General features: G+C 51.1%; 2 protein-coding genes across 2 annotated transcripts; both read right to left on the reverse strand.

The window, feature by feature from the left end:
- Positions 1–2515: 2515 nt before the first annotated feature.
- On the reverse strand, positions 2516–6635 carry LOC123346678 (butyrophilin subfamily 1 member A1-like). Its single transcript, XM_044984152.1, has 4 exons — positions 6610–6635; positions 6102–6163; positions 4738–4797; positions 2516–3391 (listed from the first exon to the last, which is right to left on the reverse strand). The coding sequence occupies exons 1-4, from the start codon at positions 6633–6635 to the stop codon at positions 2874–2876; spliced, it is 666 nt and encodes a 221-aa protein (XP_044840087.1). The 3' UTR covers positions 2516–2873.
- A 45-nt stretch (positions 6636–6680) lies between these two features.
- On the reverse strand, positions 6681–11929 carry LOC123345543 (zinc finger protein RFP-like; the record flags this gene model as incomplete). The annotated part of the gene is made up of 4 exons (XM_044982520.1): positions 11513–11929; positions 8803–8898; positions 7398–7628; positions 6681–6695 (listed from the first exon to the last, which is right to left on the reverse strand). Coding segments are annotated over exons 1-4 (759 nt in total), but the record flags the coding sequence as incomplete, so codon positions are not given.
- Between the last annotated feature and the right edge of the window lie 5122 nt (positions 11930–17051).

A 17051-nucleotide genomic window follows, 5' to 3' on the forward strand; every position in this document is an offset into this window, starting at 1 on the left:
ACACAGCAGGGAGGGAGCTACCAGGGACAGGGCTCAGGGGGGCTGTGACCCCAGGCCCAGCCAGCGAGAGGGAGCAGGTCCCACTCCGTCCCCCAGCAGCTGAACTCCAGACCGAGCTGCGGAAGGATCCCTCCTTGGAGAAGCTGAGGGAACTTGCTGGCCACAGCGCTGCAAACCCCTTTGGGGAAGGCTGCAGGGACAGAGTCCTGCGGGAGAAGGGATTCCTGTACCAGGAATGGGCTCCCAAAGGGGAAGTAGAACTGTGGGGAATCGGGAGGCAGCTGGTGGTGCCCCAGGAATCCACAAGATTCTTCCCTGTCGAGCTGCTGTATGGGAGGAAAGCAAGGGGACTCCTGGACCTGAAAGGGGAGGATTGGGAGGAGAAGGGGGAAGACCCTCTGGTGGATCTCTTCCCTGAGGTGGGAGCCAATCTCCCATCAGGTGTTCCCCGTTCAGAGTCACTGGGAAAGCAGCCCAGAACCTGGAGAGAGAGGTCAATGACATGCTGGCCTTAGATGTGATCCAGCCGTTCAACAGCCCATGGGCCTCACCTGTGGGGCTGGTCCCCAAGGGAGACACGATGATCTGGTTTAGTGGGGACCATCGGAAGCTTAAAGCCATCACAGTGTCCAATGCCTACCCCATGCCTAGACCTGGGGAGATTCTAGACAAGCTAAGGGGGATGGAGAACATGGCCCTGGCGTACACTGATAACATGTGCATCTTTAGCCAGACCTGGGAGGAACAGGTGACCCAGGTGAAGAGGGTGCTGGGCGGCCTGAAGGAGGTGGGACTGACGATGAAAGCTGGAAAGTGTCAGGTGGGGACGGCAGAGGTGTTGTATCTGGGTCACAAGGTGGGGAGTGGCTGCCCAAGCCCAGAGCTGGCCAAGGCCGAGATGGGGGCTCTTAACCAAGGGAGCCTGAATCGCAGACCAGGGTGCTGGGAGAAGACCCCCATCCCAGTTTGAACCCAAGGGGTATCGGGGTGGCAAAACGGTACGGGTCGCATAAACCTTCCTACATGCGGCCTGCGAGTGCCATCAAGCACACTCGACCTAAGAGAGGGCGTGAGACTGGAAGGGCCTGGTGTAACTCACACCAAGGAATGGGAGAGATGCTGGGGCATCCATGGGAACGTTGGTGGGTTCGAACTTCCCCAGGTCATTGGCTGAAGTGACCTTGCTCAGTTCGGTCTTGAAGGGGTGAGAGATGTGGTGAACTGGGAATGTTCTTAATGTTTTCTCTGAATACTGTGTTGATGCCTCAGTGTCCCCTATGCAGTTCTTAAGTATCTAGGTGGTGGAATAAGGGTGTGTGATTGCTACAGAGGAAAGGGCCAGTGCACCTAAATGCCTGGCACTCTGTCTCCTAGCAACTGATGGCCTAGGCCTAGGCCTCTGAAAAGGTGCCAACTGAAGGTGTTGGAGACAAAGAGATCATGTGACCTCCTGGCCCGGGAAAGGAACTGAGTAGAGAAGGAGGGGCTGGAGGGGTTTGGCAGTCTGGAGCTGGCTGGGGATGAGGAGTGAAGTGCAGACGTGGGGGTCTGGCTCACTGCCCCCCAGAATGGACCCGGCCGCTGTACCTACAAACTCTGTTTTCGACCGTGTTCCTGCCATCTAATAAACCTCTGTTTTACTGGCTGGCTGAGAGTCACATCTGACTGCGAAGTGGGGGTGCAGGACTCAGTGGTTTCCCTAGGACCCTGCTGGCTCGCTGTGGGAAGCGCACAGAGGGGCAGAGGATGCTGAATGCTCCAAGGAGAGACCCAGGAGGTGAAGACGTGTGAGCTTCTTGCCTGAAAACAGTCTGCTCCAAGGGAGAGGAGGCTCCCCAAAGTCCTGACTGGCTTTGTGTGGAGCAGTTCCAGAGCATCGCCCAGGGTCTCCGTGACACTGGGGAACCCTGTGCCTGAAGCAAGCTCTGTCACTGAGTTTCCTGCTGGGATCACATTCAAGACTGGTTCTCTTGGCTTTCTGCCTCATGCACACCAAGCTGCCAGCCAATCCCTCAGCCCCTGTGTTTTCAGCTAGCTTCAGGGAAATCCCTCTTAGGCCTGCTCTACACTTAACACTTAGATCAACCTGGGGATGTTATTCAGGGCTGGGAAACATTTTGTGCTCTGAGTGCCACAGCTAGATCGACCTAACCCCCGGTGCAGCCAATGGAATTCTGCCGGTGACCTGGCTACAGCCTCTCAGAAAGGGGGATAAACTAGAGCGATGGAAAAAACACTTCCGGATGCATCTACACAATGGCACTTCAGTGACACAGCTGTAGCTCTGCTGTAGTAGCAGTATTCTTCCTGAGTATTCTTCCTGAGACCTGGTCTACACCTAAAACTTAGGTCAGCCTAGCTACATCACTTAGAGCTGTGAAAACTTTCACACCCTGTGTGATGTAGTTAGGTCAATCTAACCCCTGCTGTAGATGCAGATAAGTCAAGGGAAGAATTCTTTGTTGCTCTAACTACTACCTCTCCTGGGTCTCCTTCTCCCAGGCTCCTGGCTAGTGCGGAGCTTTCAGCTTCTTCCCAAAATGCCAAATCCCAATTAACTAATTCTGTGTCCCTGCCACTCCACATATGGGTGTCTCCAGCTCCACATTAATACTGCCCCACAACCCCACATCACTTCTACCTCCAGCCCCTCCACTAGTTGTGACCCCGCAGCCCCCACATCTGCTCCTATGGCCTCTTTTCTCCTCCCATACCTGGTGCTGCAGGGAGGGAGGGGGGAGGAGCTTCCAGGGGTCATAGAGCTAAGAGACCAGAGGTTGGGTAGACAGGAGTCCTCCAGGCAATAGGGGCTAGGATTACTTGGCTAGAGAAAACCATTTTTCCATTCCCAGCGGGCTGTTCCCCCTCATGTCTCAGGGACACAGTGTGATCCGGGATCCCACCCCCACGCAGAGCCAGGGTCGGATTCTCTCCCCGGGGAGGGAGCCCAGCGGGAAAATGAAGATCGGGGCCTCGTCACCAGCATCGATAAATGTCACCTGCCCCCGGTCACAGTCCAGACAAACCCGGATCCTGCTGAGGACCAGGCTCAGGGGTAGGGGGGTCACTGGGGAGGTGAGAGCCTGGAAGTGACCCTGCCAGTGCCGCTCCACACTCCAGATCCCCCCCTCAGGGCTACGGCTGATCTGTCCCTTCTTCCCCACAGACGCTCTGGCCACCCCCACAGCCCAGCATCTCCCATCCCCCACCTCCACCTCCCAGCAATGTCTCCCCGAGGTGAATCCCTCACAGCCCAGCACACAGGGCGCAGTGTCAAATCTCTCAGGGTTGTTGGGCAGTCGCTGCCATGCGTTTCCCCGTCTCACACTTTTCCGATCCTCAGACAGGACGAGGATGGGATGAGCCGTGTCTGGATCCAGAGTCACATCCACTGGGGAGAGAGAATCAGAGCGTTAGGGGCAGAGCTCGGCTCTGGGGGAAGCTGGGACCATTTCTCACACTCCCCAGCAGCCCCGTCCTGGCTGGGACAGTCCCGGATCCCAGGGAACTGCCTCTGTCCTGGGCACCTGAGACTGAGCAGGGATGTCACTGCAGCTCCTCAGGGTAGTGATCGATCTATCAGGGATCAATTTATAGAATCTAGTCTGGACACGATGAATCAATCCCCGAGCTCTCTCCCCCTCAACTCCGGTTCTCCCCCGCCGCGAGAGGCGGAAGCGGAGTCGATGGGGGAGGGGCAGTATCTTAGCTCGACCCCCCCACCTCTCCTGACCCCTTAGCATAGACCAGGGCCTAATGTGTTTCTCATTTGATCCAGAAGCTTCTGCTCCCTGCTCCCTCTGCTGGGGCTGCTCCATTCCCAGGGGCACAGACACAGCCAGGAAGGCGTCAGAAGCTTTCATTGAGGAGGGAACAGAGGAGGCCAGTACCAGCTTTAAACTCAGAGGGAAACTCCCTCCCCTAAGGCAGCCTCCACTCCCAGGCCAGGGAACAGAGAGGAAGGTGCAGCACTGGGGAAGAGCTGCTTGAAACCAGAGAGTAGGAGGTGGCATTGGGTGGGGGAGCCCCATCCCCAGCCCAGAGAAAAGGGAGGAGCTGGCAGCATCACAGGGAGAGCATCTCGCCAATCCAGGAAGCAGTGAGCAGCTCCAATGGGAGAGCCCAGCCCTGCGCACAGGAAAGGCAGGATGTTGGAGAAGAGCGATGGGGAGACTCCCTGCACCGGGGTAAAGCAGAGGGATGTGTCAGCCCTCAGGGCAGAGAGCTCTGTTCAGGTGTTGCTCAGTGAGTGTTTCTGTTCATCAGCATGGGCATGAACTCAGCACTAAGGTTGGTGTCAGGAGTGTTTGTGTGATGTCAGCTTTGGATCTCCCCAGCAGTTCCGGACCCTTGGTAGAAGTTGGGGGTGGGGCACGAGGTCCCACCACCGGTGGCCCTACTCACTCTGAGGCCCTCCTCCATTACTCCTCTTCCCACCAAGCCCCTGACCCCTGGCCAGGCTGGGAGCGTTGCCAGCTGGGGAGAACCCTTGACCCTTCACTTTCCTGGGTGGGTCTCTGGGGGGCCTGAGAGCAGCCCCTGTCCCATGTTCCTGCTCCCCGGGGTGCTCCACCCAGGGCAGGTGGAGGGTGCAAGGCTCCCCAGTGCCATTCGGGCTCCCTGCGTGGGAGCTCGGCTCTGGTTTCTGGCCTGGCCAGGGGCCAGAGCCTCGGGGGAAGAGGAGCAGGGGTGGGGCCAATGATAGAGGCCAGTGCCAGGAAGCTGCTGCAATCTCACCCTGTCTGTGCGCTCCGAGTGGTTCCCCTCTTTTTCTCTCCAGTGCAGACGGCAGAGTGTCTGGAGGGGGAAAGGATAAGAGAGGTCAGATTTCAGGCTTCATATTTATAACAGCATCCCCACTCTGATCTCCTAGAACTGTGTTTTCATCATGACACAGAAACAGACAGAGACACACTCAAGGTATTTAATGTGAAAAGGTCTGAAACCTCTTTCCTCTCTCATTCAGGCATCTCCCAGCAATGGACCCAACATCCTTTTGAACTCCCAACTTGTCAAAAGACATGAAATTGTAGAAAAGATCCTTGGGTCCTGATTCTGTCATCCCAGATCTGCTTAGGCTTCATCAGGGGAAGTTTGAGTTGCAAGACTGAGGTCGCAGTTATGCTGGTACACCCTGAAGGTGATATTGGACATTGGACTATCAACTATTTCTGAAAGAATTCTTTATAACTAGAAAGCTCACCATCTCCGCTACGAATCTGAACCTCGATGAATCAAACTCATGTCTGTATGTATATTGATCTTTTAACCATACTTTCTTTTTTTGTTTTTTAATAAAGTTTAGTTTAGTTGATAAGAAATGGCTGTAGCGTGTATTTGGGTAAAATCTGAAACATTCGTTAACCTGGGATGTAACGTGTTCGATCCTTTGGGATTGGTAGAACCTTTTATTTTATATGATGAAATAAGATTTTCAGAAATCATCATATTTGACATAACGGAAATGTTGCTTTAAGTGGCCTTGTTATTAAGTGATGTGTTCATAAGTTGCTATATGGGACAAAGAGATGTTTCGACCACACAATGTGCTTAAAGACACCAGACACCCAAAATGTACTGCCAAGGAGCAGTTAGCAAAGTCCAAAAAATCCCACGTGGAGAAAAGGGTCAAAGTGATCCATGCACATCAGAGTGTAATGACTGGTAATGAATGAATCAGAAACGAGAATAACTTGAAAATAGCTTGGACAGCAAAAGTCCTTCCAGTTAGAAGATACAATGCATAACACACAAAGGTGATTGGAAAAGAACTAATAAATATATAATCTGGATGTGTATAATACGTCAGACATTGTAAGGAGCATCATAGGAGAAATGCATCATGACCTGCCTATGCACCAGGAGAAGGTAAGTGGGCAGTATTTCTGTCACTTCTTATTTTCATAGTAATTGTAATAACAAGCCATGCTTTTGGAACAAATAAGGGGTTGAATTAAGCAGTCTGAGTGTCTTGGACCCTAAGTGTGTGGCATTCTCAACAATTAAATAGAAGCATAATCTAAGTATGAACCAATTGACCAGCGCCATTCTCAGTCTCAGACACTTATCCCAGTTTCCCCTCCTAGATCCCTTCTAGGTACCTTTGAACTTCCTCAGAGCCTCCCGTAGCACAATGGTTTTCTGGGAGAAACCACTGACTCGCTCTTCCAGTTCAGGAGAAATCTCCTCTGGCTGCTGGAACTTCCCCGTCTCACACCTGGAGAGAAACAATTTCACATGATTATAGTTCATTTAGTGACTCATTATAAGTGCTTACTGGTGAGTCACTGCTCATTCCACACAGGTCTCCAAACAGTCCTCAGGTTGGAAAGACTCTTGACCACTGCTGGCCTGGGCTGAATGGTAACCTGGGTCCCAGCAGTGACAGGCCCATATTCCATCTCCACTATCCTGAGAAGGCCAGTCCCCCAGGGAGGTGACATCTCTGGGAAATACTTGAGGTCAGTCCTTCCCACTGCATGGAGAATTCCAGAGTTTTCTGTGCAAGGGTGAGAACCTCAGGATGAAGTTGATCAGAGAGATTTGTATCCAGAATGTGACCTTCCCCACACATTTTGCTGTACAGCCCTGGGGAGATGCAGTGCTAACATCACCGTCAAGCTCTTTCCCAGCATTGTGAAGTGTGAGGGGGAGTGAGAGGGAGCCACATACCTGCTCAAGGTACTTCTGACATCCTAGAGGGAAGGGAGAGAGAGAGAGAGAAAAGACTGTCAGTTCCATTTGATTCACACAGGGGATCCCAGGGAAGGGATTTTGCAAATATGGGGAAGAGAGGCCCTGCCCTGGCCCCAGAGCCATGGATTCCCTGAGCTAATGGGGCTTTTCCATCTCTAAGATCTCTGTGTCTGTAACTCTGCAAAGAATAATACTCACTCACATGTCAGCAACGCACACGCCGAGTTACACTGAGATCTCAGACCGCTGGCTCCAGAGCTTATGATTCAGGAGCCCTCCCTTCCCTGTGTGGGGATCTGGGATGTTTCTAACCACAGGTGCTGGCTTCTAATTGTCCCTGGGGGTGCTGAACCCCAGGCCCTGCCCCCACTCCACACCTTCCCCAATGCCACACCCCCACCCTTCCTCTTCCCACCCCCGCTCCACCCCTACCCAACCTCTTTCTGACCCCTCCCTTGTGCGCACCCCATCCCTGCTCCTCCCTCTTCCTCCCAGTGCCTCCTGCACACCATGGAACAGCTGATTGAGGCTGGTGGGAAGCGCTGGGAGGGAGGGGGAGGAGTTGATTGGCAGGCAGGAGGCGTTGGGGTCAGCGGGGGAGCTGGCTGATGATGGGTGCTAAGCAGCCACTAATTTTTTCCGTGCGTCCTCTAGCCCTTAAGCACCCACGGAGTCAGCACCTCTGTTTCTCCTTGTCTCACCTGCAGGAATTCACTTGGTGGTTTTTGACACTTCTCCTCCAGCTCACTGATCAGCTCACTGAGATGGGAAATCTGCTCAGAGAGTTTACTGACATTTTCATTCTGGATCCTCACAATCTCCTCATCCAGCTTCTCCAGCTGGGCCAGCAGGAGTCGCTCTTGTTCCTTCAGGAACTGCCGCAGTTGCTGAAATTCAGACACAACCTTCTGCCTCTCGGTTTGTGTTTGTCTCTGTATGAAAATAGGGCAAGGGCTGGTCAGGGGCATGGATGGAGCCTGGGGTCCTTTCATGGAGCGCTGAGTGTGCAGCAGGGAGAACTCAGTTGAAAATCCTGATTTCTGACATTTGACTTTACCCTAGGGAAAGGATTCTGTCACAGCTTCCCCTTCAGCTCCTATCTCTCTGAAAGGGAGTTTTGCATGTCTGTCATGTTAGCATATTATGTCATTCATGGTCTCTGGGAATTCAGACCCAGAGCAGCAAGAGGCAGGACTCAGCACTACACTGATAGAGACACTAGGGGAGAAAAAAGAAACAAACATGTTAATGCACGAAATGACCAGACACATGGACAGCACTTCACGGGGACATTCAGTTCACTTGGGGGGGATTTCTGGGCAAGCCACAAGAGCTAGACATTAACTGATCAGCTGAAATGGAAGCTTAGGGCTTGTCTACACATGAATCCTACCCAGCAATCCGTGATCATGGTGAAACACACACAAGACCACTTTCACCAAGACCACACAGGAGTCTGCCTCCAAATAGACCTCTCACTGCCAGTCCCTCAGAGGTGAAAGTAAGCCGGTACGGTCTGATACGGCGTACCGGGAAGAGCCAGTACGCTGTGCTGGACCACACCGGCTTCCACAGCGGGGATTGAAAGGGCTCTGGGCTGCCCATGGCTTAGATTTAAAGGGCTCATGGCTCCCCGCCGCTGCTCTGGTGGCCGGGCTGGGGCGGGGATTTAAAGGGCTCAAAGCTCCTCACGGCTGTGGGCAGCCCAGAGCCCTTTGAATCCCAGCCATGGCTCTGGCGGCCGGGCTGGGGCCAGGATTTAAAGGGCTTCGGGCTTCCCTCAGCAGCAGGAGCTTTGGGCCCTTTAAATCCCTGCCCCAGCCCCGCAAAGCTCGGGGTATACCCTGGTGGCCAGAGCCCCGGGCCCTTTAATTTGCCCCTGAACCCCGGGGGGCTCCCAGCCACCTCTGCAGCTGGGAGCCCCTGGTTGATTTAAAGGCCTTGGGTCTCCCAGCCACAGCTGGTTCCCCAGGGCCTTTAAATCTTGAGAGCCCCTCCTCTTCTGGATGAGACCACGCCCCCCTCAGGACTCCGGCAGTACCCCTAAGTCCTGTAAGTTATTTTCACCCCTGCACTCCCTGCTGGTTCATAACAACAGGCACCTACCAGATACTTCTGGCTTTTCCCCTCTCCAGTCACTTTCAATCCCAGCAGCTTTTCTCTCTCATCCCTCAGAGTCTTCAATTGGGCCTGGATTCTTTCCTGAAGAAACAGAAAGGATTTGGGAGCTTTTATTTGAATGGTTGAGAGGGGTGTGGAGCTTTTAGTTTTTCCATCCAAAACCCAAGATGACTGTTGGTCCTAATCACTTTGTGACATCAGGGTCACCAAGGAGATGAAACCTTATCAATGCAGACTGGGAGTGTGTCATATTCCAACTTATTACCAAATCCGATTCAGTCTTTTCAGTAATTAGAGAGAGATCTCAATTCTAACCAAGCTTTATTGCTATTTGTGAATTGATTAGTGGTGCAGCACATAAGAGGGCACTGGAGTCACATGGGGGTGAATCAACAGGCCTTTTTTTAAAGAAGGTTTAACAAAGAAAGTGATACAAATCCCAGAAGCCAGCAGGGTTTCAATATGGGCTGGGATTTCAGCCCTGAAGCCCTGGGGACTGCACTGGTTGGAAAGAGTTGGTCTAAGCACCAGGGCAAACCCCATGAGATGTCGGGAGGCCATTCGTCTGGTTGGAAGCTGCACAGTCCCAGTGTTGTGGAGCACAATCCCTGTCTGGTAGGGACCCAGCACTGGACGTGGGTTTGTCCAGTGAAAAAGAAAGAGGAGGAGACTGAGGATACCAGTGAGGGCGGGGGTAGGGGTAGGGGTAGGGGTAGGGGTGGGGGTGGCACTTCCATGCAGAATGATGCAGGTGGAGGCAAGCTGAAGAAGGCAGGGGAGGGCCCATGCAGGCAGGTATGGGGATGTTCTGTGTTCTGGCGATGCCTCAGTGGCCACCCTAATTAGACAGGCAGATTTGTATAAAGAAAGGTTGGGGTTTGCCCCAGTGCTGCCCTAAACCCTTTCCGTGGCAATGCCTCCTGGGCAGGTCCCCAATGTCCCATTCCCTGGTAAAGATCCCGGAAGCAGTGCATTCTGGGATATTACAAAATCTGCCTGGTGGGACTAATAGAAGCATTTTGGCTCGTCCTTGTCCATGTACATACTAGAACAGGTCAGACTGGCACCGGTCAGCTCCACCATGGGGTTCGTTTTGCTACAATCCAGTGAAATCCCAGTGGTACTTTGCATGGACCTGCGCTGTCTGGAGCCCTTTTGTGTGCGGGCTCAAGGTGCCGGGAGTCCACACAGTTTTTAGCCCCGTGATCTCCTCTAGTGCAGGCCGGCAGCATCTGAGTTTAACCCTTCATGGAGAAATACAGGAGTTCAGAATCCCAGCGGGAAACCTTGTCTCTGTGCTGAGCCTGGGAGTCTTTTCTTCCTACTGTTTGCACTTCATCACTGCTCAGTGCTGCTGAGGGGGGCAGCATAGGCTAGTGGTTAGGGGAATGGGCTTGGCCTTGGATAAGTGGGGGTTTATACCCAGCTCTGACACTGACCTACTGAGTGACCTTGGACAAATCACTTTCCCTCTTTGTGCCTCAGTTTCTCCTCCCACCTTTTGTCTCTCTTGTCCAGTTAGACCAGGGGTGGGCAAACTTTTTGGCCCATGGGCCACATAGGGATTGCAAAACTGTATGGAGGGCCGGGTAGGGAAGGCTGTGCCTCCCCAAACAGCCTGGCCCCGGCCCCTATTTGCTCCCTCCCACTTCTTGCACCCTGACTGCCCCCCTCAGAATCCCCGACCCATCCAACACCCCCACACTCCTTGTCCCCTGAGTGCCTCCTCCCGGGACCCCCCGTCCCTAACCACCCTCCCGGGGACCCCGCATCCAACCCCCCTGCTCCCTGTCTCCTGACTGCCCCGCCCCCTACCCACACCCCTTGCTCTGACAGGCCCCTCAGGACTCCCACGCCCCATCCAACTGCCCCCTGTTCCCTGTCCCCTGACTGCCCCTCAGGACACGCTGCCCCTTACCCAACCTCCGGGCCCCCTTACCACGCCACTCAGAGCAGCACGTCTGGCAGCCTTGCAGCCCGCTCGGAGCCAGACATGCTGCTGCGCAGCCCTGCAGGACCGTGCAGCCTCACCGCCCAGAGCACTGCCTGCGCAGCGGTGCGGCTCCTGGGGGTAGCGGGGACAACGGAGTGGGGAGGTTCTAGCCTCCCCAGCTGGGAGCTCAGGGTCTGGGCAGGATGGTCCCGTACGCCAGATGTGGCCCAGGAGCCGTAGTTTGCCCACCCCTGAGTTAGACTGTAAATGGCTCAGGGCAGGGATTGCCCCTCACTGGGTTTTGCGCAGGGTCCCCTGCAATCGAGGTCAGATCTCATCTGTAGGGGCTGCTGGGATGCAAATAACAATAATAAACACTGTGATCCAATCAGTAATAACAGACACAGCTAGTAACTCCCACTTCTCTGGTCTGAAGGCAGCACTCTCCCATAGACCGGCCTGCAGCTCTTGTGAATCAAACCTCACTGGTCATTTAATAACTTCCGGTCTGCAGAGAGTTCCCTTAGTTTACTGGTGGAAGCTGGGTTTGAAAAGGGTTCAGCTGCTCAGCGAAAACTTTCCCACATCAGATAACTTTTAAATCGTTCTGTTGCCTTTCTTGCCAGGCTGGAGTATCATTAAATTGTACAGCCTCTTTCATGCAATGAAGGCTACACACAGCTGAATGACACAGATACACTTGTCTCAGGAAACTTGTGATGCGAAAGAGATTACCCATAAGACTGGACAGCAACTCTGTACCTTGTACTCCTGGGTGGCTTCCTGTATGGGAACCACCATGTGAGCGCGGTGAGCCCGGGACTCTCTGCAAATCAGACAGATGGGGGTTTGATCCTCTTCACAGAACAGTTTCAGAGCCTCCTGGTGTTCCCCACACACCCCGTCCCCTCCTCTTCCCTTTGCTGCCTGTAAACTCAGTTGCTTGGCGATTTCTACCATGTTTGCCAGCTGCCTGTTGGGCCTGAGGTTTCTCCGTTGCACAGTTTCTCTGCACTGAGGGCAGGAGATGTCTGTATCGGATCCCTCCCAGCACTGGGCGATGCAGGCTCGGCAGAAATTGTGCCCGCACTCCAGAGTGACAGGTTCTGTGAAATACTCCAGACAGACGGGACATGTCGCTTCCTCCTGGAGACTTTCCATGGGGTTCTCTGCAGCCATGACTCCCTCTGGGCAGTGTAAGAGGGTAAGTTTCAATTTCCTGAGTTCACACTATGCCCCGCCTGCAGCAGCAAGGGGGTGTTTCCCTTCCCGGAACTGACTCCTGCTCTTTGTGTAAATTGCCAGGTACATGCAGGGGCAAAAGAAAATGCAGGCCTGTTATTTACCAGGCTGCACGTGGCAATAGACTATATTAGTAAGGGATGCAAGGAGAGTATGGGTCACGATGCAAACTGCAGACACACACACAACTAAAATTAATCAATTTAAAGTTTTATTGGGGATAATTACAAGAGGTAAGGGAGCAGCATATGATTAGCTAATAGAGTTAATGAAACTTAAAACACACAATGACTAAAATATCTACTAACAATATTTATAAACAAAGATGCAGCATTTAGTAATAACCGATACTTACAAATACAAACCAACGCATAATGACCGGCAAACGTAGAAACTCTGTTTGATACATGTGAGCTGAGAGAGAGGCTTCGAGGTGATCAGGCTCGGTTACGGGTGTACACAGGATTCGTTTTTCTTTCTCCTCTCCCTGCCTGCACATGGCAGGCAGGCCTATAAAGTACCAACTATGACATCATAGAAGCATCATAGGGGACGGGGCCCAAAACCTGTTTGTGTTCGTTTCTGATTGGCACAAGCAAAGTTTACACCAAGTAGGGGAGCAGGTGCCTTAAAGTCTGGCTTCGCCCCCAAAAGGTGAGGAAATGCATATTGTTTAGAATGCGTTCAACACTGAATGACAAAAGAAGAGGCCAGGGCAATACCAGTATGGGCAAGTTTTACAGGATGCAGACAGGAACTCATCTCAACACTTTGTTCAGTTGGAAGGGGCCTACCTGTAAAATTACAGCCCTGGAGGTTGTGGTGAAAAATTTACCACTAGGGCTGTAGTCTGGCAATCAGCCCTCTGTGCTGGTGGAGAGGGTCACTGAGGCTTCACATGGACGTCAGATCTCCCTGTGAGGATGAACCTGCAGGAGCAGGGTCTGTGCGTCTAAGGCGTGTTGGTGTCACTAGGCATAACCCTAGGTAACTCAGGAGGGTGGAAAGCCATAAGTGTCAATAAAGCCTTCTGTAGTAGGCCTGAATGAACTAAAGTCACTCCATGTCTGACCAAAGCGCTTCCATGTTTATGTTTGAACTTTAATCAACCTAGCAGGCCAGTAACCGAGAATGGAATGTACAACAGCTAGCTCAACTGTGGTACTGCCAGGAGATAATGATGAAGCCTGCTTACACCTGGCTAAGGGGGGGACAGAATAACAGATCCAGGAAAGTAAAACAAGATAACTGTTCACAGAAGAGTTACTAACGAGCTAAAGTGGTTTTTGCCAAGTATGACTTAACTGCTTAAGGTAATTGCTATTGCAAAGTGTATTTGCTGCATGGGAATGAAAGGTGGGGGAAGAGGAGGAGTGTGGGGGTGATGGGAATGCTTAGCTGAAGTTATGTATAAAGAGAGGAAAACCGCTTGTATCTGTGTGCGGGATTTGATATTGCTATGTCTCCCTTGCACCTTATTTGGGCTCAAATACACTTTTTTTTGCTTCTCCACCTTGGTGTGTTTATTGGAAGCGAAGCACACCGGGCAACGAACCACTGTTGCTGTCGCCTCGGGCCTCTGTGCCGGCAACAGTTTTGGCGTCCCTGGGTGGGCTCGAGGCAAAATTGTGCCTTGCCCGGACTCCTCCAATGGCGGCGGACGATGGTCACAGCCGACGCCCAGCGCGCACCGGTGCCTTTACCGGGGGCCTCGGCAGAGACGCGTCAGGCTGACCTTGGAGGACACAATGGTGCAACGCACTCAGATAGTGGAGAAGCAGCTGCGGGCGACGGTGAGGAACCGGTCTCATGGATAAGGTAGGAACCGTCCAGTGCTGTTAACCTTTTGTTTGCCTGTTAAGATCTGGGGATGCCCAGTGTCTTCCCATAGGTATGGGGCAGGAACAGAGTACAGGCAGGGTACGGTGTACACCCTTAGAATGCATTCTGATGAATTGGAGAGTGTTTGAATCAGATCCATTGACTAAAAGTAAACTGAAAAGGTTCTGTACAGTAGACTGGCCTCAGTATCAGCTAGAGAGCCAGGAAAGGTGGCCACCGGAAGGATCACTTAATTACAACACGATCCTTCAATTACTCCTGTTTTGTCAGCGAACAGGTAGCTTCTGAAGCTGTTTGTATGTAGAGCTCTTGTAAAAATCCCTCATCATATGCCCCAGAGCTGCACTGGGAGGAGAACTGTCCGTGCGGACGTCTGTCTCTGTTGGGCTCACGCAATCTGAACTTATTGACTGTGCAGCAAGATAAGATGCATCGTGGTAATAGGAAATAATGGTCTTGGTATGTGTGTGTGTGTGTATACCAGTGTGAGTGTTCGTTACCGGAAGACGCCCAGAATGCCCTGTGAAGCAAATACTAATGATCAGGAGTATTCTAACGCAAGCCCGGTAACTAGTGGATCTTTAGGAGATCCGACCCACGGTGGGCTGACTCGGCCTGGCATCATCCGGCGAGGAAGCTTCCTGGGTCTAGGAATGTGTGAACCCATCTTCCCTCCCCCCCTTCCTTTCCGTGTGGGCTACTGACAGTCTGATCATCTCACTGGATGCAATCAGAGTAAGCGGCGCCGTCTCCCAGAGACTAGCCGACGCTCTTTGCTGAAGGGAGGTGTAGGAGAGTCATGGTCATCCCCGTTAGTCTCTCCTGTGTGAGTGCCCTGTAGGGAGAGATCCTTAGTTTATGAGCTGCTAGCGCGGACAGGGCACCCTCTCTGTGTATGTAAGTGGAAAATGGGTAAGGGACAGTCTAAACATTCCACCTCACCCCCTAAGGGTACCCCAGCATGTTACATGTACGTACATTATGGTCCTAAAACCTGCAGGTATTTAGAGAATTGGAATTTTTATATCTAAACAATGTCCATTAGAAGGTACCTTCAATCTAAATAAGATCATACATCTCAGAGGAGCTTTTAATCACCAAAGAAGAGCCTCTGACACAGTGTAAGCAATTTGTCTAGGAACGGGTTAATTTGAAACTCGGCTAACCCCAGAGATAAAGAGAAAGCTGCTCTGCGTACAAGGTCAAGAATCAGCACAGACTGTGTTAAATACAAAGAAAAACTGCTTTCAGCCCCAGCTGGTTGTGGAAAATAGAGACAGAGGCAAACCAAAGGCAATACAAGTTACAGAACTGAGATTGCATTTGCAAAGCTTAACGGTTCAGTGAGATCCAACAGTTTTTGCAACCCCGAAGCCGGACAAGCAGCTGACCTGAACTGGAATCTCTGAAAGAGATGCCGCAGGAAAGTCCAGGGTGTAAAAGAACAGCCCTCCCAAGAGCGGAAGCATGTTGGAAATTCTGGGCAAAGCTGTATACAGGATAATCTTCCGTCCACCTATTCCCCTTCTCTGAATGTTATATACAGACGTGAACAGTCTGGACATGTGTGAGTATTAAAGTGGCTTAAGGCTTGGGGCATTCATGTTCTTCCTGAGTGATGTGGGAGTGTTCCCAACACTCTCCATTGTTGTTTTATTATTTTTAATGAAGCTTTAAAATTTGGTTATATGGTGTGCTTTCTCTATCCACCCACCCCCACCGTCCTGCAGTGTCAGTTTGATCACCTGACATGAGGAATTGATTGGTAACAGAAATTTGTCACAGTTTGGTGAGCAATAGAGAATGGGGGAGCCCTGCAGAATTTACACCATCTATCTGTTTTACCCTTGTTATTTTATGTTTGCTTTGTTTGGTATTGTTGGTGTTATATGTTGAGGATTGTATGATTAAAGGTGTGCCCACTCTCAGCTGCAGTAAGTCTGAGAACTGGAGGGGGGTTTAGCATTCCTCTCTCGACCCTGGTTGACCGGGAAGGGTGGCAGGTGGATCTACCCCCAGTTGTAGCAGGACTGGGCAATAAAGTGGTTGGAGAAAAGGGAGGACCCGGGTAGTCTTGTGAGTAGAAATGTTTTAGGGAAAAGACCAGAAGGGTGGGGGCTAGTTGTGAAGCCCACCCTCCTAGCTAAACTGGTAGTGGAACAAGTTTGTGTCCAGGATAGGGACGGTTCAGCGAGAAAAGCAGGATCGGGCCCAGGCGGGCAGGCAACAGACAGAGAGATTGAAAAACAGGTTGGAACAAGTAAGTGATTTAAGGCAAAGTGCAAAGTTAACTCTGTAGTTGCTAAAGGGAACAGCAGTTGAACTTTGTAAAAACACATACAAGAAAATATGGGGTAATTCCCCTGTGTTGTCTGAAATCAATAAAGGTATTTGTGTATTTTAAATAATGATTGACTGCCCAGAAGGGGCAGACCTCTGTTTTTGTCTTTCAGATAATCAAAGAAAATTAATGCCAGCTGAACAGCATTCAATATACCATGCATTTACTAATGGAGTAAAGAATTAAGTTTTGTGTTCTATGTTCTGTCTTGTGGTGTTTGTCTTGTGGCCAGAATTGTTGTGTTTAATATTTTCATGGGATGGTCTGGTTTAAAATCAAGTGAAAGGGTTGGATTGAAATGCAGATACTTGTTTTGTTCAACTTAGAATACAAAGTGTTTGGATACATCAGGAAAAATGTGATATACTAAAGTCTAGTACATTTCCTTAAGAAAAAGAAAAACTTCATTGGCCAAATCTTTTAATTGAAAGTTTTTAAATTGATTGTTTAATTGAAGTTATTAAATTTTGCATATTAACAGTCTTTGGAAGCAAGGACATGAAGAGTTAACCCACTCCCCATATTGTGCATGGGATCGTTCTGGCTACCTCAGACTTCTAGCCAGCGGGCTAGGGATGGTGGGAAGCTATTGGACTAGAGTTTGTATTGAATGAACTCCTCAAAGTGGGTGTGCTTGTCCTGACTTGTTGTTCCAAAGCTCTGTAATAAGGTTAATTTAGTAAAAGGGTATATGTGGCATACATTAAATAATAAGTGTATGTGTTCATTGTTAACAAAAGGTGTATAAATAAAAAGTAAAAGTTTCCTTTGTAGGTTAAAAGAAGCCAAAAAGGGGAAAAGGAAAAAGAACGAGTTAACTGAGGAGAAAAAAAAAATAGTTGACATGCTCAGTTTCAGGATAAGACACTGACTCTG

Source organism: Mauremys mutica, chromosome 12, assembly GCF_020497125.1.
Source record: "Mauremys mutica isolate MM-2020 ecotype Southern chromosome 12, ASM2049712v1, whole genome shotgun sequence".
Lineage (NCBI taxonomy): Eukaryota > Metazoa > Chordata > Testudines > Geoemydidae > Mauremys > Mauremys mutica.

What these genes read in the sequence shown, in the direction of transcription:
- LOC123346678 (XM_044984152.1), bottom strand. Translation starts at nt 6,635, where the DNA reads ATGCTGGGAAAGAGCTTGACGGTGAT. An exon ending in GGAAAGAGCTTGACGGTGAT is followed by an intron (nt 6,164 to 6,609) that starts GTTAGCACTGCA and finishes TGAACTGGAAGA; the next exon opens with GCGAGTCAGTGGTTTCTCCC. An exon ending in GGCTCTGAGGAAGTTCAAAG is followed by an intron (nt 4,798 to 6,101) that starts GTACCTAGAAGG and finishes TTCCCCCTCCAG; the next exon opens with ACACTCTGCCGTCTGCACTG.